We start from the raw sequence: 27590 nt of genomic DNA, 5'->3' as shown, positions 1-27590 counted from the left end.
TCAACAGGGTTCACATTCTGGCAAGTGGACTATCTATGCTTGCTTTTGCCTCAAACATAAGAGCAGTGTAGATAGAAGGGTTAGGGGTCTTCACAAGCATCTTTTTTCCTGAAGTCCTCCTCTACAGCACAGTTTTTCAATGTCGGGGCGGGCACCACCATGGCCATGGGGTCCATTTAAATTAACACTGAGGATTTTACAGTGTGGATAGGGGTCCCAGAATAAAAAAAATAAAAAAATAAAGTATCAAACTGGGGTCGGGTGCTTAATTAAAAAAGGTTGATAATCACTGTTCAACAGAACAACAACCATCTGGAAAACTATCTTTAACAAGAATTGATGACATCAATTAACTACCAGCTGCTGCCTTATATCCAATGGCTAGAGGCAAAAGGTGTGTGGTTGCCTATAGACGAGGCAGAATCAGGATAAGTTGACAGTACAGCCACATACGTAGGTCTACTCTCAACTACTGCAAGTGGGCGTGAAAGCACCACAGAGAGAACATTGACCAGCTGTTTAAGGGCCGATTCATACTCCTATTTTACCGCTGTTTCGGCGCTGTAGTGCCGAAATGATTTCAGCTCGTCAGAAATTTTCAGTAGCACCGAAGAGTCGACTTTAGGACGGTACCCGCCCCCCCCCCCCCCCCCCCAAACCTCAAATTACGTCAAATTTTAGGCTCTACAGCGCGGAACCGACTTTTATTTGGCTCTAAAATAGGAGTATGAATCGGCCCAAAGGCCAGTGAATGTAAGACAGATAGCCTATAGTCACTAGTGTACAAGTTTGCATGAGCAAGTCTCTTCTACTAATTTTCAAAGCTTTCTACCCTTTCTGCGTAGTGTCTGGCCTTCACCGGAGAAGGCAGTGAATTTGTTGTCATCTTCGTCTATCATATTCTTAGGCTTAGAGTTTCTGATGAAGGTGATCTTGCCGACTTTGTATTCATAGTTGGGAATTCCTCTTTTAATATCACCTGTGTGGATAGGTGCAGGGCTGGGCTCAACGTCCTTCTTTTTGCCGTTCAACCGATTGCCAGAGCCAGTGAATGCTCTGAATCCAACATTCATGTCTGCATACATGGTGTCATCTCCTTGCTCTGTGCGCTCCGTCACATGGTCAGGCTCTATGTAACCCAAAGGAGCATCAAAATCCACATTGATGTCACACTCTATGATGGATACTGCCTTTTCCGGCTTGGTCTCCATTACCCGCAGTTCATAGACACTTTCATTGTAGTTTATTGCGATGATATCACCTGTTGTCAGGCAGGCAAAGCTTCTCAAGGCGTTTTCCAAGACTGCTTTGGGGTTTGTAATGTCCTGGAAGCTTAGGCTCTGTGGCTGGAATTTGGAGTAAGTGGCCACCCTGAGTTTAACACTTTCTACCTGGACCAGGCCACCTTCGTCCAGCAGAAGGTTCTGCATCATCCAGTACGGTAGGTAGCAGTTGCCCTCATCTGCAACAAACTCCAGAACACCAGAATGTGTCACTCTGTCCTCGTCCTCATTGGTTAATTTGAAAAACATTGGATAGGTGATGTTAAGCTGGCTGAGATTCTCAAGCGCGGATGAAGGCATTATGATTTTTCCTCCTTTATCCACTTCAGAGCGGTCGTATGGGGTTGCCAGCATGGAGATAGAGTAGCAGCGGTACTGGGCAGAGAAACGGTCAACCATGTTGAAAGATGACCCGAAGACTAGAGTATTTGAACGAGCAGTGGTGTATTCGGCTTCGTCTAGAACAGTGTTAGGGGTCAACGTTCTGATTTGGTTAGTACAGGCTCACACTTAAGTTTTTGAACAATTTGCTTTATTTAAAGGAGGAAAGTAGATGACAACGTTGTGATGGCATTGCGTGATGACAGTCTGATCGGGCTGAAACCTTGCCCAAAAGGAGTCATACGTCATAGACTTGACCAAATATGGTCAGCTGGCCTGCGGAGATATGCGTTCCACTGAGTGTAACTTTAGAAACATTCGTTTTATTTCATGGCACCGAAGGGGTCAGCCGTTTAGAACAGCATCTGTTTGTCTTGTACCGTATGCATGTGATAATTGAATTCCACAGATCTCAGTTCAGTTTGGGTTTTTGAGCTAACAACAAATTGCTGGACCTGCTGCTACTGCCTAATGTGCCTTCTGTCAAATACTGCTGAAGTCGCTCAGAATGCACTTTTTACAGCCTGGCTGGCAGGCAGTGTTGTGACTACCTCTATCCCTAACCTAACCATAACCGCAAGCACGGGAGCAGCGCATGTTCGAGCGCTAGTCCGACCATTGTTCCCACATGTCGGACTAATGCTCTATGTCGGAATTGCGTCTGCATCCCGTTGTGACTGAGAGTGACAATAATTCACAGTTGATGTTTCTTACTCTCGCCATGAAGATAAAAATAGTAGGCCACAAAAACAGCAAATGAAGAACAAATTAATACATAAATAAATAACCCTCATCTTTTACTTTCTCTAATAACCTAAAACATGAACTTTGGTAGCACAATATAAATGCTTAATAAATGGTTACACTATGTAATAACTTTTAATTTTTTTATTATGTACAAATATAACTTCTATATGCAGACATAGCGTTGCTGTCCGGCAGAAACCACCTAACTCCATTTTTCAGATTTAAGATTTCTTTCCACAAATAAATGCTATTTAACACCCTTTACGTCTGTGTGTTGGTTATACAAATTTGGAACCAATGAAAAGTATTAAAAAGTGCTTCGGACAAAACCACCTAACTCCATTGTAGGCCTACCCTCAAACTGTCTGAAGCAGAACACAACCTCTCCCCCTCTCATGCAAGTAATTATTAACAATATAGGCTACAGTATAAAGTACCAACTTTATACCAACACAATACCAACTTTGATGTTGGATGTAATATAAGGTTTCTCTTTATTCCACCTGGAGTTAGGTGGTTTCTCCCCGACAGCAGAGATATATTACATCATTGCAAATGTGTTTATCTTGCCTGTATAGTAGCCTACCTGTTGTGGAGGTCCAGACAGTATTTGTTGCAGGTGGAAGGCTCGAAGCCCATCCGCCACCAGAGGCCCAGAGTAGACACATACCAGTCCAAACTAGCCTGTATTTGTCCTTAAACCGTCACTAGGGGGCGTAGACACACTGCGGCTTGCACGCCACACACAGGAAAAAGTTTCAAGAAACCAGCCTACTTAAATTTCACAATACATGATAATGTAATAATACTATATCCATAATAGAGTTGCTTAATGTTTTATAAGTGTTTCCCCAGACTTCAATACAGTATGTAATAATATGTGGTATTACTAAATATTTGCTACAAATTAGGCTATATGGTGAATTTGTGGAGATAATCTATATTGTTTTATGCGATATTGCGATTTGCCCTTGATTGTTTCAATCAATCAATCGAGGACCAAATGCTGTTACCATTCCAATACATAGCTATGTACGATTAATGTGAAAAATATCAAGAGTATTAGTGAAAGAAAGAAAGAAACGTTTTGTCTGCAGAAAGTCTGCAACCGGAAGTGGTGTATCAGCTTGGCGGAAACAGGAAAGAAGGCGAGAGAAGGAGTGATATTTTGGAGTGTTTTGGGCCGTACTGGTGCGGCTCGGTGGTCAGTGGTGTACAAACAAACCACAGCTTTCTGCGGTCAAAACGGGTTCAGCAGTATCATAACATGCGGTCACTAGGCTCGCTGCTTGTTGTCACGTGAAGTAAAGTGAAGTGAGAGAGAATGGCGGAGGGGGAGACAACAGCAACAACAGACCTGCAGCAGTCCCCAAAGGTTTCGCAAAGTTTGTCAGCGTCGTTACAGGATGAGAACGGACACGTTGACAGTCCGGAGGACACTCTGTCTCCCACCTCGGTGATCTTCTTCAAAGAGGCGCTCAACTCCGCTTCCAATGTCAGGTTTGGGAAGTCGGGGACGTCGCTGTCCCCAACACCACCGGCTCCACGGCAGTTCCAATTCCACATTGAAAGAACCAACTCGAAATGTAAAAGTAAGTGGCCTTTTAGCTAGTAATAATGCTGTCATTTTACAAGCCTGGTTCAGTATTCATTTATTCGGAGACAATAATTATCTTTCTTTCTTTTTTAAGTATTTTAGTCTCTTTTTTATTGTATTTGCTTAAATTCATAATGAACTTGAAACCGCCAACGTTGCATAATAATTAACACCGGCTAACGTTAGCTGGCTAGTAAACAATACAGTACAGTAACCTCAGGGACCTGGTTAAAACATGTTTTCTTTCTCAAATTCAGCTGTGAAATTGTTGAAATAACAATCATTTGTATGAACAAAATCACCTGGCATTTTGGTCACAATGTTGGCGTTTCATATGACTCAATTTAGTTAGTACTTAGTAGTTAATAGCTGAGCTCCGGTCCATAGCTTTAGGATCAGTCCAGTCGAGACCTAGCCCCTCTCGGAGCTAGTCGAGACCAAGCTATGACTCACTCACTCACATGGCCCTGTGGAGTTGGTCATGATTGTTGTTTTAACCAGCTGCATTCTCAAGACTCGCCGGGCCCTGTCAGTTAGCAGGCCGGCATACACAGTCACTGTGTGTGTGTGTGTGTGCGTGTGTGTGTGTGTGTGTGTGTGTGTGTGTGTGTGTGTGTAAATTAAACAAAAGGGTCCCACCTCAGTCAGGGTTACAAATGGTTAGATTGACACTGAGGCTTTCACTGTGTGTTGAACAGTTTCAGAGTCGGGGGCATTTTACTGTCAACTGATAAATCCTATACTGTTTACTGGTAGTAAGTGTAAAGGTCACTGCATGTCTGACTGACTTATGATTTATATTTATGTCTGGACTCAGTCCATAGACAGGAATATAGGGTTTTCATCAAATGTCTATATATTATTGACTTAAGATTTATTTTGATCCCCCCTCCCAATTTGACATCTCTGTTATATTCTCTCATTTGCTAACTTCAGAGAATGTCATATTTTTCACCCAAGTGTGCTTCAAAAACCCCTGATTTATACAGTTTCTCACCACTCACTATGTGGTTTGTTATGCAGAATGAATAAATCACTGTTGCAGTAAGATAACCTAACTGGATTGTTGAATAGTAGCTTCCCTCTTCACAGAGGAGTCATCTGCTGCATCATTAGCATTAGATGAGTATCATGAGACCCCCTCCTCTCCTCCCCCCTACCCTCCCCTTTTTACGCATGCACCATCTGCTCACGTGACGTTTGTTCCACTATCCAGCATATATTTGTCAGCCATCTTGGTCAACACCCACCCAGGCCAGTGCATTCACTGCGGTGCCCAGGCAGTCCAATCAGAGTGAATCAGGGCTAAGCTGACCACAGGGAGGTTGTGATTTTTCAACACGGTGCTCTCGCTTTTTAAATCCCCAAGCTCTACAAAAGGGACTACGGGGAGATTGGCGGGGAGGAGTGAAGTGCAGGGAACAGCAGCATTTATTCATTTTTGTCAAGGGATGAGAAGAGGATGCAGGCATAAAGGAGAGGAGAAGCAGCATCCTTTATAGACACCTGCTTGAAAGCCCCATCCCTATCATATTGGTCCTGATCAAAGACAGGGTTCTTTTCCTCTCCAAGCTTGTTATTTTGGCATTTTCTTGCGATCTGCTTTTGGAACACGCTGCGTGTTCTTCCCCTCGGTGGTTCTAGTTTTGCTTCGCATCAGCTGAGCTGAGTCATCATGTCTGATCTGACGCCTCAGAGCGATGCCCCGACCCCCACCACCGACAAGATCACCCAGGCAGCCCGGGAGACCATTTACCTCTGCAATTTTCGTGTGTCTGTTGACGGCGAATGGCTCTGCCTGCGCGAGCTCAATGATATTTCCCTTACCCCAGACCCAGAGCCAGCTCATGAAGGTAATGTGTCAGGCTAGGCTAGTGTACAAAGGGGATTTGTGGCTGTGTGATTTCTAAATGGGGTGTGGTGGTGGTAGCAGGTCCCCAGGAAGCACACAGTTTGGGCTGGTGAATTCTAGCAATGTAGCTTATCTAAGGCTATGTCATGTTTGATTTAACAGGGATAATATCCATGAAGCTGCACACACAAGGCCAGAGCTGTTCTAGTGGGAGCATGACTCTGCTTGTAAATAAGGTGTGGCATGGACAGGAAGTACTAGGTGACAAGACGACCTTTTCCCAGACAAAGCTGATTAATTTGTTTATATATATATTTTTTTTTCTGCAAGTCAGTTTTCCTCAGCCTAGGAGGAGATGCAACACAAGTTGGCTAATCACACACAGTTGAAATAGCCATGAATGTTGGCGCATGCGTACTGCACTACAGTAACCATTGAACCAAAACAGGATATAGCTACATTCAAACACATAATTTGCTACTTTCCATAGGTTAATACATTGAACATTTTATTCTATCCTATGTTACTTTAAAATATGCAGTTGTATTACAGTTAGATTTATTTAAATTGTGTTTTATTCATCATTGTCCTCTCCTTAACTCTCCCAACTTCTGGATAACATACATTAAGTCCACAGTTTGACAGACAAAGAATGACAGTTGAAAAAACACCATTACTATACTACAGCAACAATTTAGCCTGTAGTTTGTAAAATAATATGTTATGTATTTATATAGATGGCAACAGTGGTAACAAACAGAAACAGAAAGATTAGGTACAGGCATTTATTGTTACTAATCCATGCTTCTCATCACATAAGTCAGCTGTGGTATTATGAATCCAATAATGAATATTGATTACATCTCACATTTATTATTCTGGTTTCTTTATGTAAATTTGAATAAATGAATACAGAAAAGGGCAAATTACCGGTATATGCAATTTCATCCTGTTAGAATAATTGACAGAATAATAATGGCAATGTCCAATGTAGGGGTCACAGTAACGCAGTCTGTTGCCTCACTAGCTAGAAGGTCCTGGGTTTGATTCCCGCCGGGGACGATGTGGGCACTGGGGCGTGTTCTCGCCTCAGTGCCTATACACTGAGTGGGGTTAGCGAAAGGGCCTTTCTGTGTGGATTTTGCATGTTCTCCCTGTGTCCCCTATGGCAGATACTTGGGAGGGGGGGGGGGGACTGGTTGGAATAACATGTTCCTTCCACACACTACTTCCTACAGGGGGCATCTCTCCCCTGTCAGGTGATAAGAAGTGGTCTGCTACTCTGCTCAGTGCTCACTCCTCATGCATTGAAGGGAGCATGAGCTCAGTTTGGGGTTTCCCCAGGTTGGCAGAGGGAGAGTAGCTCCCGATTACAGCTTAAACAATTGGCACCGGGTGAAAAAAAACACCACCTATCTTAACTCCAAAAATGAATTATTTTCAGAAAATGAAAAACATCCAACTCAAGTAGAGCTAAGAGTTTTTTGTTGAAGCCCTTTTTAATTAATACTTTTCATTGGTTCTAAAATCTCTTGATTTGTTACTTTGTGGAAGACGGAACATCCCTCTCAACCTGCGGTGATGAACACCAAACAATCACTAATTTTGTCCTTGTCCTTTTGAGCATCTAGCAAGTGAATGCTCCCTGCAGCAATACAAGTTACCACAGAAGATACCAAGAAGAACAGTTGGATTGAGATTAAATAACACAGAAGTAATTTATCCTGCTGAAATGATGGTATTGACCTGAATGTAGCTTCAAATTATTAGAAGCAGTGAATCACAGCACAGCTCACACTGCCACATGCATACAGCCCCAATCCCAGTGCAGCTCACATGAACCACACAGTTCAGCTGAGGTTTAGCACATAAACCTCACACTAGTACATTAGAACATCATTGGTGATGTTGTTCAAGATGTTGGCCATGAATGAATGGAAGCAAAGTAGTTGTCTCACTATAGTGTGTTTTTAAATTGGCATTATTTTAAGATAAGTTGTTGGCTTACTAGGCTAGTATACATTATGTACTGCCTGAAAGAAATCCTTTTCATTTTCACTGTTATTAAACTGTTATTAAACTGTCTGTTTTAATGTTTTCCCCCTCCCTCCTAGATCCCAAGGATCCTATTGCCATCGAAAGGCTTAACCTGATGAACATGGCCAAATTGAGCATCAAGGGACTGATTGAGTCAGCACTTAACCTTGGTCGCACGCTTGACTCAGACTATGCACCTCTCCAGCAGTTCTTTGTTGTCATGGAACATTGCCTGAAGCATGGATTGAAAAGTAAGTGTATTGCATTTTGGTCCATCAGTGTACTGTATGTAGTAGATATAGATTGTCAGGTTTGTTACTACCAAAGCATATCATTATTGAATGCGTGGGCAATAATTAGTTTCACATAACTTATTTAGTCACACAAATAATATAATTAACGAGAAAACATATATTGACAATTCTGCATGTGCTGGAAATTCAGGCTAATAGCAGTTATCACGCTCTGTTTTATATGACTCCCTCACATAGGGCAAAAAGGCTACTGTGAAGTGTGAACATTGCATCTGTGAAAAGCTGCTGCCTTTGTAGCTTCAGTTGCCGAGTCATGATAATTATATCAAATATAATTATTCCACATCTCAAATTCCTGAAGATGGATTGAAAAAAAATAACACATTCTTATAACAAACAATGTGCTTATAATCATCAGCCAAGAAAACGTTCCTTGGGCAGAACAAGTCATTTTGGGGAGCATTGGAGCTGGTGGAAAAGCTAACTCCTGAGGCGGGGGAAATCACTGCAAGTGTGAAAGACTTACCAGGCCTCAAGTAAGTTACTGTGTTATTCCTATAAGGTCTTTTTTGCATTCAGCGACAGATGGATGTTGTAACAGCACAGCATGATTATATAGATACATAAAATAAAAACATTGGGTTTATTTAATTGACAAAGTTAAAAAGGTTTTTGTCCAAGCACATTAATAGTTTTCATTGGTTTAATATTTTTTTAACACGTTGACTGTGGATAATTGAAATCGAGAAATAAGCTTCACTGCTAGAGTATTTCACTAACCTTTGAATGAATCAGCCGGGCGATAGTGTAGGTCCGTTTCATGAAAATCCGCCTTAAAATGGTGTGATCGAGCTGAAAAATAATCCAAACTGCCGATCAACAACAAAGAGCGTAGGACAGAGCCACCCGTGGTGAACCGCCATTGCTATTGGACTGCATTGGGACTCAATTTCCCAGAAGCTTTAGCAAGCCAGTGTGACTGATCGTTTTCCGGTGAGGTCATCACTCTGTCCGATGGAAACCCCTCAAGTCAAAACGTATTAAAAACGGCGAACAGATGTAAAGGGTGTTCAATAGCATTGATTTATAGAAAAAAAGATGACTAAACGGGTGGCGTTAGCTGGTATGGCAGATAGTTTGAGGAGCCAATGGAGTTAGGAGGTTTTCGACAAAGCACCTTTTAATACTTTCCATTGGTTCAATATCTTTTTAACCAACACACGGATGCTAGGGTGTTAAGAAGCATTGATTTATGATGAAAAACAAACGACTCAAAAATGGAGTTAAGTGGTTTCTACCGGACAGCAACGATATGATACATGTAGGAAAGTTCTAGGGTGGCTGTAAAAACGTTTGTTTAGATCATAGACTGTAAAAAATATGGACAAAGCGTTCCCCGGGTCTAACCTGAACGTAAAATGAAGCCTGTCAGTCCTTGCAATGGAAGTCGCCATCTTTCTAGATCAGTTTGGGCCCAGCTGGCCCATTGGCTGGCCCAGACAACGAGGCGGGACTTCCCCCCTTCTTCTTCGTTGGTTTTTATTTTGACTCGAGTGGGTGGGGGATCCCGTTCATAGACTGTAACGGTAGCCACGCCCCTCAGAACATGCACGACTTTATGGTCATTTTTTTTTATAAATGGGGCTCCATAAAGAAAGAAAGAATATTATGACATTAGAAATGAGACTTTAAACTAGTGACTGGAAGCAAAAAGTATTCATGACCTGTTTATTAAGGTAATACAGTCTAGGTGAAGTTGGGCCCAAATACATGGACCTCTATGGAGCTATGGGTTTTTTTTGAGCCCAATGACAGCGCCACAACAGGCCATTATATGAACTTTCATTTCCTTAGTGGCTTCACAAAGAATCTGTCTGACTGCCCCCCTGGTTTAGATACGAGTAGGCCATCAAGTATTAATAATGTGCTTAATTTGTCATGATTCGTAAGTGACAAAAATACCTTGTTGTTACAGAACCCCTCTAGGAAGAGGACGTGCCTGGCTACGACTGGCCTTAATGCAAAAGAAACTTTCTGATTACATGAAGACCATTATAAACAGAAAGGACCTGCTCAGGTGTGTTTACAATCTCTTACCATCTAAGGGCAAATTCACACTGAGTCTGTTTGATTCAAACTGTTCCCCAATACAATTGCCTGGTCCCCGCTGGCCAAGATTCACGTTGGCCTCGATTCTTCTGCATCAGTACACTTTCTTCAACTGATTGAATTTATCAATCAATTAAGTCTCGGATACGGATCGCTGCAATGTGAAAGCCATCCGTACTAAAGGAGGAAGTGAACTATAATCATAATCTTTTTATAATGACACATTATTTTACCTGGGTTGTACTTCTGGTAGTTCTACTTGAATGTTGGAAAAGAATGATTGATAATCCGCTAGTGTTTGAGTAGCGCAGCAAGAGCCGTGGGAAAAAAAAATAAACAAATAAAACGCATGCCATGTGCTGCAGCTAGGACAAACATACCAAGGGTTAGTCAGTGACGTCATTGTTAACATACCAAGGATATGTACGTGATGTCACCGCCATACAGACGAGAGACAACGTTGCATTGCGCTGTTTAAGACCATCAGCGCACACCGCTTTAGTATTGTTGTATTGTATTGTTGTTACTAGTCCTTACCCGTTCTGAATATATGAACAGCAAATTATGTTCAGTGTGGGTAATGTGTTGTAATGGATCACATTACTGATAGGGGGGAACGGGGAATTGTTTACATATGGTCTTGGGAAGTTGGGCACAAAAGTAGGCTAATTAGTAGGCTACTGTAGTTTATTTTGCAGGAAAATGCTGCAGTACAATCATAAGTACACCATTGATAGCTTGGTATTGTGGCTGCTTTGGAGAGGTTATCCTTTAAGATGAATAATCAGTTGGATAAATATGATTTGAAGTGGAACGTGTTCCTCAGTCATGTTGCAGGTCCTTTGGTGTGATCCATGGTCAGGTAATGCCCTTTTGCTTGTTTATTGTATTAATATACATAGTCCTTACCCGTTGTATGGACTATTGCCCCACATAAATATATTGAGAGTAAGTGAACGGTCGTGCTTTGTGTAAATGGCCGTCGTGAGGTTCAAAGAGTACTGTTCCTTTTTAGATTCCACGGCACCAGCGCCATGGGGGAGGGAGGGCGCACACACACACACACACACACTGGGCCCAGCGTGTAGGCCAGGGGTGCCCATTACGTCGATCGCGGTCGACCAGTCGATCGCAAGCGCTGCGCAAGTAGACCACATGGCCCTGACATGAAAAAAAAACAAAAAACAATCCTCGCCTCGGGCAGGCGGCGGCGGCTTTAAAACCCCCCACAATGCAGTGCCTTGTGTGGGGAACGTCGGGTCTGTTCTGTTGTTAAACAAACAAATTAAAAGGATATCTATCCACCATTGCTCATATAGCAAGATGCGCGCGGCAAAGAAGCCACTTCCATGCAGAGTGGGAAGAAGATTATTTTTTCACGATGTCACATTCCAAGTCCAACTACGTTTGCCTTACTCGAGCCCATCGCTACATTCATGTGCTTCCCATTCAGAAGCTGATGTTGATTCCATTGCCTCGAAAATAGCAACACTTTTTAACATGAACTCTTCTCAGTCTTCTGCGTTGGAGAATGAGATCATGGCACTGCAGGCTGACATACAGTTAAAGTTGCGCGCCCGCGATGGAGAGTTTTGGAACTTACTCGTGAAGAAAGCGTTTTCCCACATAATCAAGTCCAAATATCGTTCCACGTTGACGGACGATCATTTGGAGGCCTGTTTAAGACTAGCTGTCAGCAGTGACTGTCCGGATTACGCAGCGCTGACGGACTCCATTCAGTGCAAGGCTGCAAGCAGTCATCTGATTAAAGGGATAGTTCAGATTTTTTAAACTTGAATTGTATGAAATACTTTCCATTAGTGGTTGCAACTGTAGGCCTATTAATTGATTGCCAGAGTCCTGTGGTAGGAGTTCTGCTCTGGTTGAGTTGAGTGCATTATTCCTTCATGTGATTGTGTATGCTTTTTATGTGTGATACTTTTAATATTTAACATTTTATGAGCAATATGTTATTACAAATTGAAATTGATTGACGTTATTACAAAGAGTAACTTTAACAAAATAAAGGTGGTAAATAGAATTGATTTTGAAACAGTCCTAATGCCTTAATGTTATTTATTTTGAGTATTTTAAGCAATGGTATAATATTTTTTTGGTTGGTAGATCACCTTGAGCTGGCAATTTTAAAAGTAGACCTCAAGTCAAAAAAGTGTGGGCACCCCTGGTGTAGGCGTACTGTAGTAAATAACTGTAGTAAATATAGGCGACTAATAATGTGCATGGGATGGATTAGTGCGTGAGTGTGGGTTCAGCGCACACTCGCAATTGCAGCTGAAGGGCGACGCGACACACACACACACACAGCGATGTATGGATAAATCACAGAGTTGGGAAATGCGCACGCAAGCACATAAAGAAGCAATGATGCACGGGCGTGCAAACGATTAAATGTGTTCAGATATGCGACTGGCTCGCAAATATTTGGCGTCACGCGTGCATTCAGAAAGTGCGGTGCGTTTTCTTTTTGGCATGATGCGTTTTTTGGGGGGTGATGGCAGAGTATTCCAGTCCAAGCATGAGTCGTTGTTTGTTGTTGGTGGAGTGGGGGCGAGTCTACAGACAGTGCAGAGTAGTTCACAGGTCACATCACACACAGGAGCAGTGAAAGGGGGAGGGTCCTTCGGATGGCTGGCCTCTGTGCTGGTGGAGAAGTGTGACGATTATGACGTCACAGCAACTTTGCCCGCGGGATCGTGTGGTGATGTAAAAACAATATTTGTACAGTAAATATGACAGTTGCGTCGGTAAAATGTAGCCTAGCCGGATTCTGGGAGCGTGCAGATTTTTCTGGCATGGAGAGATGTGTGCTAATAGTGTGGCTGCGTTCGCTTCCCGCGTTTGCGCGTCTTACTCGTTATTATAACTCAAGACAACGTCAGGAACACAGCCAAACTTTATTATTTGCTCTAAACTCTAAAAGTGACTCTTCTTCTGTGACATTCTGTCTCCCAAAGCCCCGTAGTCCACAGCGCCCCTCTGAGGCACATAAGTTGAATGAAGTGTACCCGGGTGCGCAGTTGAATCTCGGCCAATGTGAATCATGGCCAGCGGGGACCAGACAACCGTATTCGGGAACGGTTTGAAACAAACGGACAAACAATCTCAGTGTGGATCCCCTAAGGAATCTGCTCTAAAACTTGAACTGTCTCATGGTCGAGTCTTTCATTCTCAAGAAAAGTGTCCATCTGGAACCCTGAGGATCCCTGGACCACACTTTGAATACCACTGCAATAAAAGAAACGAGACAGAGTTTGTGTGTTGTTGTAACTCCTTTCTTGTCATTCTTCTGTAGTGAATTCTATGAACCAAATGCCTTGATGATGGAGGAGGAAGGAGCTGTGATTGCTGGGTTGCTGGTTGGACTAAATGTCATTGATGCCAACCTCTGTATGAAGGGAGAAGACTTGGATTCCCAGGTCACTCTTTTTTGTGTCATATTAAAGCAGCAACTATGGATCATTTTCTTAGTGGTTATTCTGTCAAATACGTTTTCAATTGATATATTAATTGAGATACCTTTTTCATAAATTTATATATGATTTTCTTTATAATTGACTTAATCGATTAATCAATTAAGCCCAGAATCACACAGAAATGTATACAATCAAAGCTCATTGAAAATCTATAATTTTATTAAAATAATATATTTTTATAATCGTTTAGTTCAAATTACTGTTGCGTCCCCCTTGTGCACATTTCCTCTGGACGTTATTTCCTCTTATACGGCAAGCCATGTACAGTTCATGTAACTATTAAATCAACTGGGTTTTTACTGTTTAGTGATCTTAATTGCCATTCCCAAACTAAAGAAAACGTGCTACTTTATTTATTTATTTATTGTTAGAGAATTGACCCTTCTTTTTCTCTTTCAATTGCGCCCAGGTTGGAGTTATAGATTTTTCAATGTACCTCAAAGATGGTGGACAAAGCAGCAAATGTACAGAGGGGTTAGTAAGACCTATTTAATATCACAGAATGATTCATTTGTTCTGAATATACTGTGACACTTCCATTAAGACCAGGGTGTTTATTTGCTCCAGTAATGCATAACACTTGGTACTTATTTGTAGCGGGCTATTATTAATGAATGCAGATTTTTACTTTGTAATTCAGCAGACTTGGATTCTGTGCCAAATACCAACAGTATGTGTAGCATGCAGCATGTTGCATAATGAATGTTCAATGTTGTTAATATTATGTTTTCCTGAGGTCATGCTGCTAATGTTTGTTATGGCTATACATTAACAATCGTGGGACAGCAAAGTCAGTCTTAATTGTTTTTAGTTACATTGTATTTACATACAGATTTGATCAAATAATATTTTATTAGTTTAAAATAAGACCTGGATTGCAGCTTTAACCCATTTAGGCCTAAGGCCGATTCTAAAAACGCCTTCTAAAGCCATTTATATAGCAGCATCAAAAGATTTACATTTTTGAATACTGTACATACTGTACAGAACTCAAGTATGGGTTCCCGGCCTGAGGGGGTAAGACACCAAAAGGGGTTCCCGCCCAGAATGAGAAACAATCCAATAATGTAAATAATTTAAGTCAAGAGAAACTAAACAAAGACTAGAAAAGCCTAGAAGCTTTCAGTAGTCATAATTGTTGACATTTCTTCAAGTCGTGGTGATAATCTCCAGTTTCATAATATGCCTGTTCTGTTTCTCTTATGTCAGTGATGGCCAGATCACAGCAATTCTTGATCAGAAGAATTATGTTGAGGAACTGAATAGACATTTAAGGTATGTGGAAGCAGGGCTTCAAATGATTGTACTCACTCTGTTTAGTTGCCTTGTTTGGTCTGGCCAATGCAATTTTACATAATCTTCTTCAACCAACCCCACAGTGCATCAGTTAATAACCTGCAGGCCAAGGTGGATGCTCTTGAAAAGTCCAACACAAAGCTAACCGAGGAGGTGAGAATTGCTGTGTTTAATTTCCCCCTGGGGATAATAAATAAATACACACACGCACACATGCACGTTTACAAAATTAACTAAACTAAAATGTGCTAAATCTGCATGTCGGTGTCCGCAACTCCTCACGCAATTTGTATTATAACTAAATCCAGTTGTTTGATAAATGACTTGTTGAATATTGTGTTGAAAGCTTGCAGTGGCAAACAACAGGATCATCACTTTGCAAGAGGATGTAGAACGGGTGAAGGAGGAGAGCTCTTACCAGCTGGAGTCCAATAGGAAGGTTAACTCATTAACTACTTAAAGCACATTATACACACTTAGTTGACCGGAGTCCACCAGGATGCTATACTAGGCCTCCTGTTTTTGCTCTACACTACATATGAGAGAAGTTGTCCCACCATCGAATCTGTGACGCTATAAAATGTTTATTTTAATAAATTATCGAATTATAAAATGGTATTTTATATGTAAAGGTTCAGGACATTTTTCAATAATTGTCCTTTTCTTTATTTTATTAACATGACTTTTCTATAATGCTGTGATTGCACATCGTCAGGAGATTAACTTTTTTTTAAAACACACACACCACAAATATTGAATAGGTTTGAATAATGGTGTTTCTGCTTTTTTCAGGCATTAAGAAGCGATTCAACCTCAGATGGACAAGCATTGGGTGAAACACGCAAGCAGCTTAAAGAAGAAACTCTTCTTAGATTGGTCAGTTGTATACCGTTTTTATATGTGAAAGATTTGGGGCGATAATATAGAGGCCTTCCAATTTTATTGCTCGATCTTATTAATGCTCGATCCTTAACAAATGAACTGCTCGTGACAGAACGTTCCGCCAATTAGAATCCAACTGGCAACCGCTATTGGTTGCCAGAGTTGCTAACGTTACGTCAGATAAGCTTTATTATTGATATCAAACTGGATCGCTGATTCCCTTTTTTTTTTGGCTTGGCCTTTACTTCTTCAGCGATCCTTGGCCGGTTTCGCGCATTAGCAGTGCCGTTCAGAATCCGGACTAAAAAGCTGAATAACTCAAAATCTACGGAGCTCTCCAAGGTTTTGATAAAAACGTTCGGATGTCTGATTATCTGGTGATCCCGATTGGAACATTGGTGTGTATCCAGTGTGCAACACAAAAGTACATCCGGGTCGGCAGTCTAGCGTTGGCTCTTGCGTCCACCAGGTGGCAGTCAACTTGTTAAGCCTCTGACTTTTAAAAACGTACTGGTAATTTGCATGCATTGTGTGCACAACATAACCCTGCATATTTGGTCAGATTGGTGTCTGTTGACATGAAATAATTTTGATGTCATTTGGAAATTCTATCTGTCTCCAGGATGTGGAAAAAGAGCTGGAGGTGCAGATAGGTATGAAGCAGGAGATGGAGCTGTCCATGAAGATGCTGGAGAAGGACATTTGTGAGAAGCAGGATGCCTTGGTGGAACTTCGGCAGCAGCTGGACGATCTTCGTGCCATAAATCAACAACTTACCCATAAGTCACAGGTAACGCTCCAAGTGAAGACAATGTATTGTAGCATCACTTGACAATGGAGATCATCCGGCTTCATTATGCTACTGATTTACTCGTACTGCCCCACATTGAAAAGTGATTGTCAGGATCATCTTTACAATTAGACTTAAAAATTTCAGATATAGAAATAATGGTGATGGGTCGCACACACACCAAGAACTGCTTTAGTTTTTAATTCTTGCATAGTGAATAATAGACAAACGGTTTCGGCTACCCAGCCTTCATCAGTGTGAAGGCTGGATAGCCGAAACGTTTGTCTGATTTATTCTATTTTATTACATTAATCAAAGACGAGTTTCCTCGTTCTGGGGGGTTGTGGAGAGAAAAACGAGGTCCTGCGTTCTTGGCAAAGATTGTATTAAAATAATGTATAGTCACATAAAATAATGTATAGTCACATAAAATTACATCATAGTTCCCGGATCCAATGAACACGAGCTGTTTCTACACTAAGGAAGTATAACTTGTATCGTCTCTTGTTGACAAAGAACCGTGCAACCTACAGCACAACTTGTGCTGTAGGTCTGCTGATAGCATGTCTGTTATCTTCATAATCATAATGCCATTTCTCTTGAACGGAGTCTGGCATAGATGTCAACATCATAATTGTCCAGTGGGTGTAATCTCTCGCTAAATGTGTTGGCGAGGATGGGGTCGTTGGTTAACTTGGCCAGATCACAAGAACTTTGTTATATTGAATTTATTTGTCTATTAAATCAATGCCATCTGCCAATCTGTTAATAGTTAGGCTACTCCTACAGCAGCTTAAATTTTAGTAATGCATAATTCTTAACTTAAAAGCAAACTTAGTGTGAGGTGGTGCAACTGTCCCCGGGACACTTGTAAACGTTAATGTTTACTGGCAGTGGAATTGATGCGGAACCCAACTGTTCCACAAAAAAGGTGTACTAAAAAGGTGGGGCTAAAGGAAAAAAGGACAACCCACCACAAGAACAGTATACTTACTTACTTAGTCCTCTTGCACTTCAGGGCGTGTAGAGCCAACCATAGCCACCAGGTGTCTCCATCTGGGTCTGTTGTGGGCAAGGTGTTGAGCTTGTGCCAAAGTCATGTTACATGCTTTAAGGTCCTGGGATATTACATCCAACCAGGACCAGTGGGTGCAGGGGGCGCCTCTAGGTCGTCTCCAGTCGGCTTGCTGGGGATTAACCCATTTTGAGATGAGCTTGTAGGTCTGCTATCTTTTGAAAAATCGTGAAAATATTTATTTCAGAAAACTGGAGGATTTAGAAGATTTCTTTTTAATTTCGAGGTCAGGCCTAAATGGGTTAAATGCCAGGATGGTGCGTGTTGGATGTTCCTCTGGCAGGCGGATGAAGTGGTCATACCAACGCACTCGCCGCATTAAAAGTCTGGTTAGTGACATGCTGTCTCCACGAGATGCCTTCGATCCTCCTGAGGGCTCTGGAATCAAAGCCATCGAGCCTGGCCGCCAGAGTGTTGTTCAGCGGCCACGTTTCCGAGCCGTACAGGAGCACAGAGATGACAGAGGCATTGTAGACTCTGAGCTTTGTCTCCCTTGATATGCGCTGGTGTCGCCACAACGGCCTCCACAGAGACTGCATCACAGAGGCTGCTAGGGCGTGACCTCTGTTTTGAGGTCACCCGTGTTGGACACTGTCGAGCCAAGATATTTAAAGGTGGGGACAAAGTGGACAGGGGTGCCATCAAGCAGGAAGGGTGGTGGGTCTGGTCCATCGCCTACATGCATAAGCTCTGTCTTGGACCAGCTTATCTTCAGGCCAAGCTTTTTGGTCTCGTCGAACACGCTGAGGGCTTCACTGAGCTGATCGGCAGTCTCGCTGAGCAGGGGGTGTCATCAGCGTATTCGAGGTCCTTTAAGATGTAGCTTCCAAGTGACAAGAACAGTATACTTTCTTTTATTTCATATTTGTCATATCCAGTCTTCGTGCTTCTCCAAATAAAGGGGACAGGAACATACTATTTGTTTGCAGGTTAGATATGGTTGTCATTAGTCCGACTTGCACATTTTCAGCGGAATAATGCTGACTCATCCACATCAGGAACGCTATATATACAGCGGTAGTTTAGGCTCAATACTTGGGAATCTCAGTGCTGACTGGATTTCATTCATGCCTGTGTGGGACTGTGCTGGGTTGTTATCAATTTCCTGCCCTACAACTAGAGGACTTTGACTTCATTGTCCAAACCAGAGCATGGTCATAATCGGATTATACTGATAAGCATTTTGATATTGATCAGCTTTTCAATTTCAGTGATTATTTTCTTATCTTTGTTTCTCTTTCACAAAGGACGCTGACATGGTGTTGATAGGATTGTTTACACAAACTAACATGACAGATGATAGTGGTGAAAGCCAACTCTGCTATGCCTCTTTACCAACCAACCACCCACCTGAAAATGAAACTTGCTGAACTGTAACTATATGTGGCAATGTGGCATACATGTTAGCTCACTATACCAACTACATGAAATGTATTATCTGTCTGCTGGCATACAAACAAATCCCATTCCCCCAATGACTTTGCAGGATGTCTGAGGTTTATACACCCGACCCGGTCATGTTTAAAGTTGACCAATAGACCAGATCCATAACAATTTCCCCCTGCTGTAATAGACCTTTTGCTAAGCAATAGCCCGGCCCCCCAATAGCGATTGTCCAACGTTGCCATTAGCCATAGACTCGGACAACAGAGAGGTTGGAAGGAGCATTTTTCATTACTTCCCCCTCACAACTGCACTGACAAAATCATGTAGGCTGTGTTGTCACGCATGCGCACACACACACACACACACACACACACACACACACACACACACACACACACACACACACACACACACACACACACAGACACACACAGACAGACACACACAGACAGACACACACACACACACACACACACACACACACACACACACACACAGACAACAGGTTAATGGTATTGGTGAGGGACGGAGCTTACCAAAAGGTCTATTACCAGTAACTAACTACCTATCTCTCCTGCAGAGCACAGATTCCAGCTCTAAACAGAAGAGTGAAGCCATTGTTCACTTGGAGGAGAAGATCAATCAGATGGCAGGGACTATAAAACAGTTGGAGAACAGGTGAGGAGGAGCACCAACATCTATCACCATTGGCTACTGTTGTCTCTCAAAGTCACCCACAATTCACATTTAATGAGTCATATACCGAGTAAAAAATAAATCAGCTTATCTGGTTTTGTCAAATTAGTTCTTGAGATCAGTGACAGAATCAAAGTAGGTATGAAAAATAACTTGCTTGACCACACAATTTCCTTTCTTTTTTCCACCATGCCATCTAAACTACAATGATTTGTCTTTTTGTCCTGTTTCCATCTGTTCTCCCACCATTTTCATTATTCCCTTCCCTTCATTGGCTATTTTATTTTTTATTTAAATAGTGAGAAACATATGGCGCAGCAGGCCAGAGACCTGAATTCAGCTGCAGGAAAGCTGCTTGAGACGCAGCCATAGGGGACACACCTGCTCCCTACCTTATAGTTTCATAAGTCAAATTCTGAATAAACCCATAAACCTGCCTAATCTAGAAATAACCAAACTAGGACGTTTTCTTTTTTGGTATGATAGTTCTTTGTTGCTGAAAACCAACCACCTTCCCACAACCTCCTGCAGTGTCTCTCCAACATCAGCTTTTGAGTAGTGTGGACTGAATCGACCCCTTTAGCAGCCCTTATCCTTCGTTCTTCAATTCTACATTTAATTTTGCCAGGATTTCTTAAAATTAATTCATTATAAGCATTTAACAATGGTTAAAAATAAGTAGATGGAATAAGTATGTGGAATAATGTCATTCCGCCCCTAGCGGACAATGCTTATGGATGACTTGATTGATGGATCGATTAATGTGCACATATTTACCTCTGCAGAGAAAAAGCATTTTGGATATTTGTTAAACAACTCTTCACTTCAGAATATACTGTTAATGTACAATAAGGGTTCATTTAACTGTTTGGCAGCTGGCCATGGCCAGAGTTTGCTGTACAAATTGACCAAATGAGTGATATGTTTCAAGTAATTTGAGAGCATATATCGAAGGTTTTTCTTGTCGTTCAGTAATTAAAGGTACTTCAAACTGTAATGCTTAATTTATGCTCTGTCGTACAATGCTGTCATGCGCCGAAAATAGCAGATCTACAAGCTCACAATGCGTTGCGCATGTGATGCTGTGCAAGCTTGTAGATGATGCTGTTTTCTGCAATGACAATGGCGTACGGAGAAGCAGGGGTGGTCAAATGGCTGGGTAAGGGACTTTATTCTAAGACCAAATGGGGCAAAATCATTTTAATAATTTGAATTGTATGTGAACATAACATTGGTGTAAAATGTAGTAATCTAATAAAAATAAGTGAATAAAATCGACATGCTTCATCGTTGATTAAATAAGATTTAATCCTCTTAGATTTTTTTTGCCATTTTGATTTTCTTCCATTTGTTTTTTCCACATGAGCCCTCTTTCCAACCATGTTTCTTTTTCTTTAAGTTTTTATTTTTTACCATAAGTTATGTGCAACCCAGATGTAAACAGGCAGAGAGAGAGAGAGACCTGGCTGAAGAGGCTAACCGACTATTCAAACAAGAGTTTGGTGACAAGATTGAGAGTCTCCAGGAGGAGGTGGAGTGGCTCAGAAAACAGAGGTAAATATCAAGGGAGATATAAAATTATAGCATGTATATATATATATATATATTGTGTTCCCTCTTGCAAATTGGACAATTGCTTCTTTACAACTACCAAGGCGTCAATACGAAATTAAGCTTCTTAACACTTCGACTTCTGGTGTTGTCTCAGGTCTATTTTGGAACTGGAGCTTAGGAAGGAGAAAGAGCGAAGGAGTGAACAGCAGCCCGACTGTGTGTCCAGAGAGGAGCGCAGTACTCCCCAGAGAGAGGGAAAACACAAGGGGGACATACAAAAGGTAGGAAACTGTCATTGTCATAAAATGGGTCAGTAAGGGCTCGTACACACTGCACGATATTTACTCCGATTATGCTGTCGTGAAGCATTTTTGGCGCTCGCTGACAAAATCCCCGATCTGTACGCAAGACCGGGCTTTGATCACCGAGGTTTTGCTCGCTGTGTGTGAAAGGAGTTGCGAGAAGATCCAGCGCCGATAAAAGTGATCGCTGACGCCTTCCCGAGCGTTTCTGAATATCTAGCAGTTTTGAGATTTGGCTGTCTCGCCGACTGGACATCATACAGTATGAACTTGGTTGCGACCGTGTCCCGAGAAGGCCTGTATTACAGCCAATGAGAGCACAGGCTGTTTGTATCGATAGATGATAATATATAACCTTTATTCCGTAGGTAAATCCATAGACATATAAAGGTAGTCGCCCCTTTCCGCTCGGGAACGTATATGCTCAAGGGAGGGCAAAATATTCCTGAGATTCCTTGCGAAGCCCCGCGGAAGCGGGAGTGTGCGTCACAGAGCGGTCTGATAAGTCCCGGAAAAGATGCGCTGTGATTGGCCAGTAGTCACTTGAGTAGCAGCGTGACGTAGTGTGCCGTCCACTGTCCCGCCGTACCAGTGTAAATTCTTCCGCCCTCCCGTCAACACACATGGCTCCAACCAACTGCAGCAGCCAATGAGGCATCTATTTTTTAATATCTATGGATAAATCCAGCTGTCATACGTAGGTAGCTATATTAGCCTAATATTGCTGTTAAATAGTCTATTGAACAATGCTGATATTAAAACGCAGGGCAAACGTGTGTGTGTGTGTGTGTGTGTGTGTGTGTGTGTGTGTGTGTGTGAATCAAGATTTTAGCGTTGTGTGTGTGTGAGTGAGAGTGAATCAAGATTTTAGCATCGTGTGTGTGTGAGTGAGAGTGAATCAAGATTTTAGCGTTGTGAGTGAGAGTGAATAAAGATTTTAGCGTTGTGTGTGTGTGAGTGAGAGTGAATCAAGATTTTAGCGTTGTGTGTGTGTGAGTGAGAGTGAATCAAGATTTTAGCGTTTTGTGTGTGTGAGTGAGAGTGAATCAAGATTTTAGCGTTGTGCGTGTGTGTGTGTGTGTGTGAGTGAGAGTGAATCAAGATTTTAGCGTCCTGACTCCTGTCTCGCTCTATTTCGCCCTGTATGTTCCTGTGCGGAGAAAGAGAGACGCAGGCTACGTCCTGTCGGTCTCGTGCATGTATTACGGGATCCTGCACCCATACGTGAGAAGTCAATTGAAATAAAAAACGAATGTAGCCGAATAAGCCGATATGTATCGGGTCTGTATCGCATCATCTTGCAGTGTGTCATCCCTAGTCGATGTGAAAACCATATCATGACAGCTGATTTAAAAAAAGACTCCTGTAGTGTGAAATGCAACGATCTGATGACTTGCCGACAACTCTAAAAGTAAATTAATCCACAAAACTAACGTAATTTGTATTGTTGACCTATTTCTAAAATATTAGTGCAACTTTCGTTAATTATTTACCCCTCTATCACACGGAACTATGTTTTTTGTGTCCATATCACTACGCCCAAAAAGTAGTTCCATGTGATGGAGGGGTCAAAGAGGGATCATAGTTCATACAGCTTAAATAAAAAAAAATCTGAACTATCCCTTTAACAAAGAATATGGGTAACTTGGGGCGCAGATGGCCGAGTGCTTAAGGCGCATACCACATATAACGTAGGTAGGCTCTAAAGCAGCCTGACAGCAAGTCCTGGGTTCGATTCCCGAGCCCGACCTTTGCTGCGTGTCACTGCCCGACTCATTTTCCTGTCAATCTACACTTTTCTATCGACATAAAGGCAGAATAACCACAAGAATATTGTAAATAATAATCTTAATATGGCCAACTTGGTCTGGACAGAATTGTTGGGCCTTTGTACAATAGAGTATGGCATGTAAAGTGTCATGACATAACTTGCTGTGATTTGTTATTAATAAAAACTCGACTAACATAGCACCTTTGTCCTTAGAACTCGGTTAAAAAGGAGACTGATCAATTAAGTGTTGGCTCCAGCATGTAAGTAGATTAATCATTAAACTCTTAACAAATGATGTCAATTGGTACACTGGAAATGTTTTACGGACATGTTGAATGTGTTTTTTTATTTTTTTTTATAACCTTTGCCTTCTGCTAATTTTTTTTTAAAGGTCTCAACATGAGGACGAACAGGTGAGATCTAGGTTATTAATAAGCAAATGTACATTTTCTTTTAACCAGATGCATGTGCTGTATACTGTAGGTGTGCAACCGTTAATCTATGTAATCAGTTATAGGAAAGATAATTAATTTAAATAAAAGTATAAAACGATCAATAACATTGTGGTTGTACAAGCTCACCGCATCTGCTGACGCTGAGCTTGTAGATCAGACATTTTCTCCAAACTTGTGACACTATTGTACGACAAAGTATAATCAAACTAATGGATTTAGTCGAATTATAAAGGATCAATTCGATTTTTTTTGCATACCGTAGATTATTGAGATAAATAAAATTGTAGAATTGGATAAAAAGAACATGCTTCTCCATTATTTTAATAATAAAAAGAAAATAAAGTCTGCAGAAGTGTAATTTTTTTTTTACTGTTTACAGTTTAACTACCACTACCTTAGATACTGTACACATGAATTGATATATCAAGGACTATGTCCGACTTGTCCGTGTATATTGCATGTTTATACTATTGACTACAAGTCAGGAATCCATTACTAAATATACTACATATTTCCCCAATATTGTAGAGCTTAACTTCCAGGTTAAAATTATCTGCTCTCAGCTAATATTCACGTCACTATAATTAATCTGAATTTCATTCATAAAACAAGCTTTTCTCCAGGGACAATGTTCTGCAAGACTTTTCAAATCAGTCCACACTGATGTAACGTAACTTTGACAAAAATATAGGCGACGGCAAGTTTGCTATGTTGGTTGTATTACCTATCACAAGCATGTTTCAAGTCTACAAATTGATTTGCAAGTTGGGAGATATTATCCTATGGCAATTTACTTTAACCTGCTCTGTGTAATATCCTTTACCCCCACATTGTGTGCTTTGGTTTCTTAAACTTCATGTAATAAACTTTATTTGTGTATCTAGTACTTATCATGCAAATGAGAGTCCTACTCCCAAATTATGTTTGCTACCATTGCAGTGAATGTTTTCATTATAATCTGTCTATTTTTTTATCAGCGCTATCAACCATCTGTACATAAATGTAATTTACCACAATTACAACAAATTCATTGACACCAAACTATATTATACATACAGCATATGAAAAACCAAACATTAAATGATTGACTTTCTGGATACAATATAGTTATTTTTATCTTGTTCAGGATGAGTGTGAATCATTCCTTGAAATCAGCCTGCCTTCCCTCTGTGCAATGTGTGAACAAGATGACTCCATTGACAAGATCAAGGTACAACAATAGAACATAATTAAAGACGGTCCTAACAGAATACGAAAGATTGCATGCTTAACATGCACATTTGGCATTTATTAATCTAATAATAAATGTAGTCTAGTGTAAAACATTGCATGACTTGCATAAGGGTAAGAAAATAAGGGTTCAGATATATCTTGGGTGTGCTATTTAACCGTGGAGCTCTGCTGTTAGTTTCAACAATATTACTTTTTTCGTTCTTTTTTTATTTTACAGAAACAATGCAAGAACTGCGAAGGGGTTTTCTGTGAAAGCTGTATGGCCAATGAGCTGCCCCTGCCATCCTCAATAAACCCTGAGCATGTGTGTGACACCTGCTACTCTCTGTTACTGCAACAATACGCCTCAAGCCCAACCTGAAACATCATCCCTTCATGTTCATGAAGAGAATGAAGACAAAATAGTCTTAAGAATGACACCAAAGGCGTTGATTTCTGAGTTACTGGACATGCTCGCACTCCAAGAATGCACTTTTTGATTCACTAGTGACTAGTTCAAAACCATTTTGATTTAATAGAGCCCTTGTAGTCATGGACTTGAAGGAAATGTTTTTCTTCATACTTCATTAAGCTTTCACTACTGCGGGATGCATTTAAAGCTCATCAGAATGTGTACTTCTTTTTACAATGTCCACTAAGTGGATTTATTAAATGACTGATAGCATTTTAATCTGTTTTAAAATGTGGAGGAAAGGACAAATTGGATGTTTCCAAGACTTGGTGTAAGTGATATTATTTTGGTTAAAACAACGTTTTTTTGTTAAAAGGTTAAATCACTATATTCTGATAGTAATCATTTGTTATAGTGTTTGTTCTGTAACAGAGGTCTCCCTGTCTCAAACAGAAAAAAACATTTTCATGTAGGTGACATTTTTTCATGTAGGTGACAACATTTTAGCCAATCAGGAGAGCTATTTATGAGCTTAATTTGTTGTGTTCTAGTTCCAATTTTGTCTGCTGATTTCTTTGTCATCACTTACAATTCCACTGCGTTCTCTATCCTGATTGGATAAAATTGGTATCCCAGTTTCTGAAAATGCATTTTCTGTGTAATAAAAAGCTGGGGAGACATGGAGACTCCTGTTACTGCAACAAACACTTATAGCAATGAGTACTATCACAATATAGAGCTTTTTAACACTTCTTTTAACCAAAGAAAATCACTTGCACTACCTTTAAACGTGTTGTAAGTGATATTATATTGTTAACATAGGTTTAATAACTAATCCCATAGTAGTAATCGCTATAGACTGTTTGTTCAGGGGTTTCCCAGTCTCTCCTGCTCTTTAAAAAATGGAAAACGGGCATAAAATTAGGAGAGAAAATGTATACAGGTACATGTACATGATAAGCAATTGAAATTTGAAGTGATGAAACAAAAGAGAGCAGGCAAACTGGAACTCTACATTGAAGCTGGTAAATGGGTTCTAAAATTAAATTAGTTTCCGCCACCTGAACATTTTCTGTTTATTAAAGAGCAGGAGAGAGAGGAAGAGGATGAATATAGAGCTTTACATTTTTAACAAACTTATTTTAACCAAATAATATCACAGCGTCTTTAATATTTCAAGTCACAATCGTACCGTAACACAAATACATATTCTATGAGGATACCATTCATTCACTGAAACTTCTCATTGTTTCATTGAACTTTAAATCACAAATGTTGAGGCTCATGTACTTTATGCATAATGATATTGTTCTATGTCAGTACATGTATTACTTTATATTTGCATTGCTGAGTGAGAAGTTGGTCTAATCATGACCAAACTCTGAAAGGTGATCGCTGTTGTGCTCTGTATTGAATACAACTGCAATTAGTAATGACAAAATCATCTCTGTTTAAACTGTGATGAACAAGCTAGTGTGATTTTCTATTTGCTGCAACTGAATAATATGGCAAAGATAATACAATTTGCATTAGCTCTTAAAATAGTTATTTAGCGTTAAACAATCTTTAATTTGGGCTAAACAGCAACTTGCACTACTGTTTTAAAATCTATGTTTTAGAGGTTATACATGGGCATAACTAATGGGACAAAACCATTGTCTTCCTGCTTTAATGTTTTTAATGGTCGGCTTTAGCCAGGAAATGAAAAAGCTAACCTATACTTTTGATCTTTTGATTCTGGAAGAGTAAAGTACAATATGTCAAGTCTTATTTGATGAATAAATTTTACTGAGTTTTACTGGGGGAAATGGTAACATATCTTGATTCTTCGGTGATCATGTCTCTATGAACCAGGTGAATACATGATCTGAGCCCATTATAAAAATCACGCCTGTGTGAACTGAGTGGTGCCTCTCCCCTGCCCCCCCCCCCCCTTCTCTCATTAGCAGGCAACAGTGCAGCACTATCTGTTTCTGGCACAACAGCGCCACTTTTGCCCCTACTG

At 40.8% G+C, this 27590-nt stretch overlaps 2 protein-coding genes across 6 annotated transcripts; one reads left to right on the top strand and one right to left on the bottom strand.

Moving 5' to 3' along the window:
- Positions 1-818: 818 nt before the first annotated feature.
- On the bottom strand, positions 819-1682 carry LOC308316910 (ubiquitin recognition factor in ER-associated degradation protein 1-like; the record flags this gene model as incomplete). Its single annotated transcript, XM_080765695.1, has 1 exon — positions 819-1682. One exon carries the CDS (start codon positions 1680-1682, stop codon positions 819-821), a length of 864 nt encoding a protein of 287 aa, XP_080621821.1.
- Positions 1683-3564: 1882 nt separating this feature from the next.
- rufy3 (RUN and FYVE domain containing 3) lies at positions 3565-27381 on the top strand. 5 transcript variants are annotated; one of them, XM_080766545.1, is made up of 18 exons: positions 3565-4003; positions 7975-8148; positions 8570-8687; positions 10127-10228; positions 13574-13697; positions 14164-14228; positions 14964-15029; positions 15134-15203; positions 15397-15489; positions 15843-15926; positions 16555-16722; positions 19764-19861; positions 21314-21433; positions 21588-21714; positions 23720-23766; positions 23898-23919; positions 25088-25171; positions 25412-27381. In XM_080766545.1, exons 1-18 carry the CDS (start codon positions 3736-3738, stop codon positions 25553-25555), a joined length of 1974 nt encoding a protein of 657 aa, XP_080622671.1. In that variant the 5' UTR covers positions 3565-3735; the 3' UTR covers positions 25556-27381. The 5 variants fall into 5 exon arrangements, 4 of the variants coding, with proteins under 4 accessions (XP_080622671.1, XP_080622673.1, XP_080622672.1 ...); XR_013964267.1 differs by lacking the exon at positions 23720-23766 and having other exon boundaries at positions 25412-25464; XM_080766547.1 differs by lacking the exons at positions 21314-21433; positions 21588-21714; positions 23720-23766; ... (1 more) ...; positions 25088-25171; positions 25412-27381 and adding an exon at positions 20366-21270.
- Positions 27382-27590: the final 209 nt, after the last annotated feature.

Source organism: Protomyctophum bolini (genome assembly GCF_963924005.1).
Source record: "Protomyctophum bolini genome assembly, chromosome: 6".
NCBI lineage: Eukaryota > Metazoa > Chordata > Actinopteri > Myctophiformes > Myctophidae > Protomyctophum > Protomyctophum bolini.
Note: the sequence above shows the minus strand (reverse complement) of the source record. Positions and strands in the feature narration are given on the sequence as shown.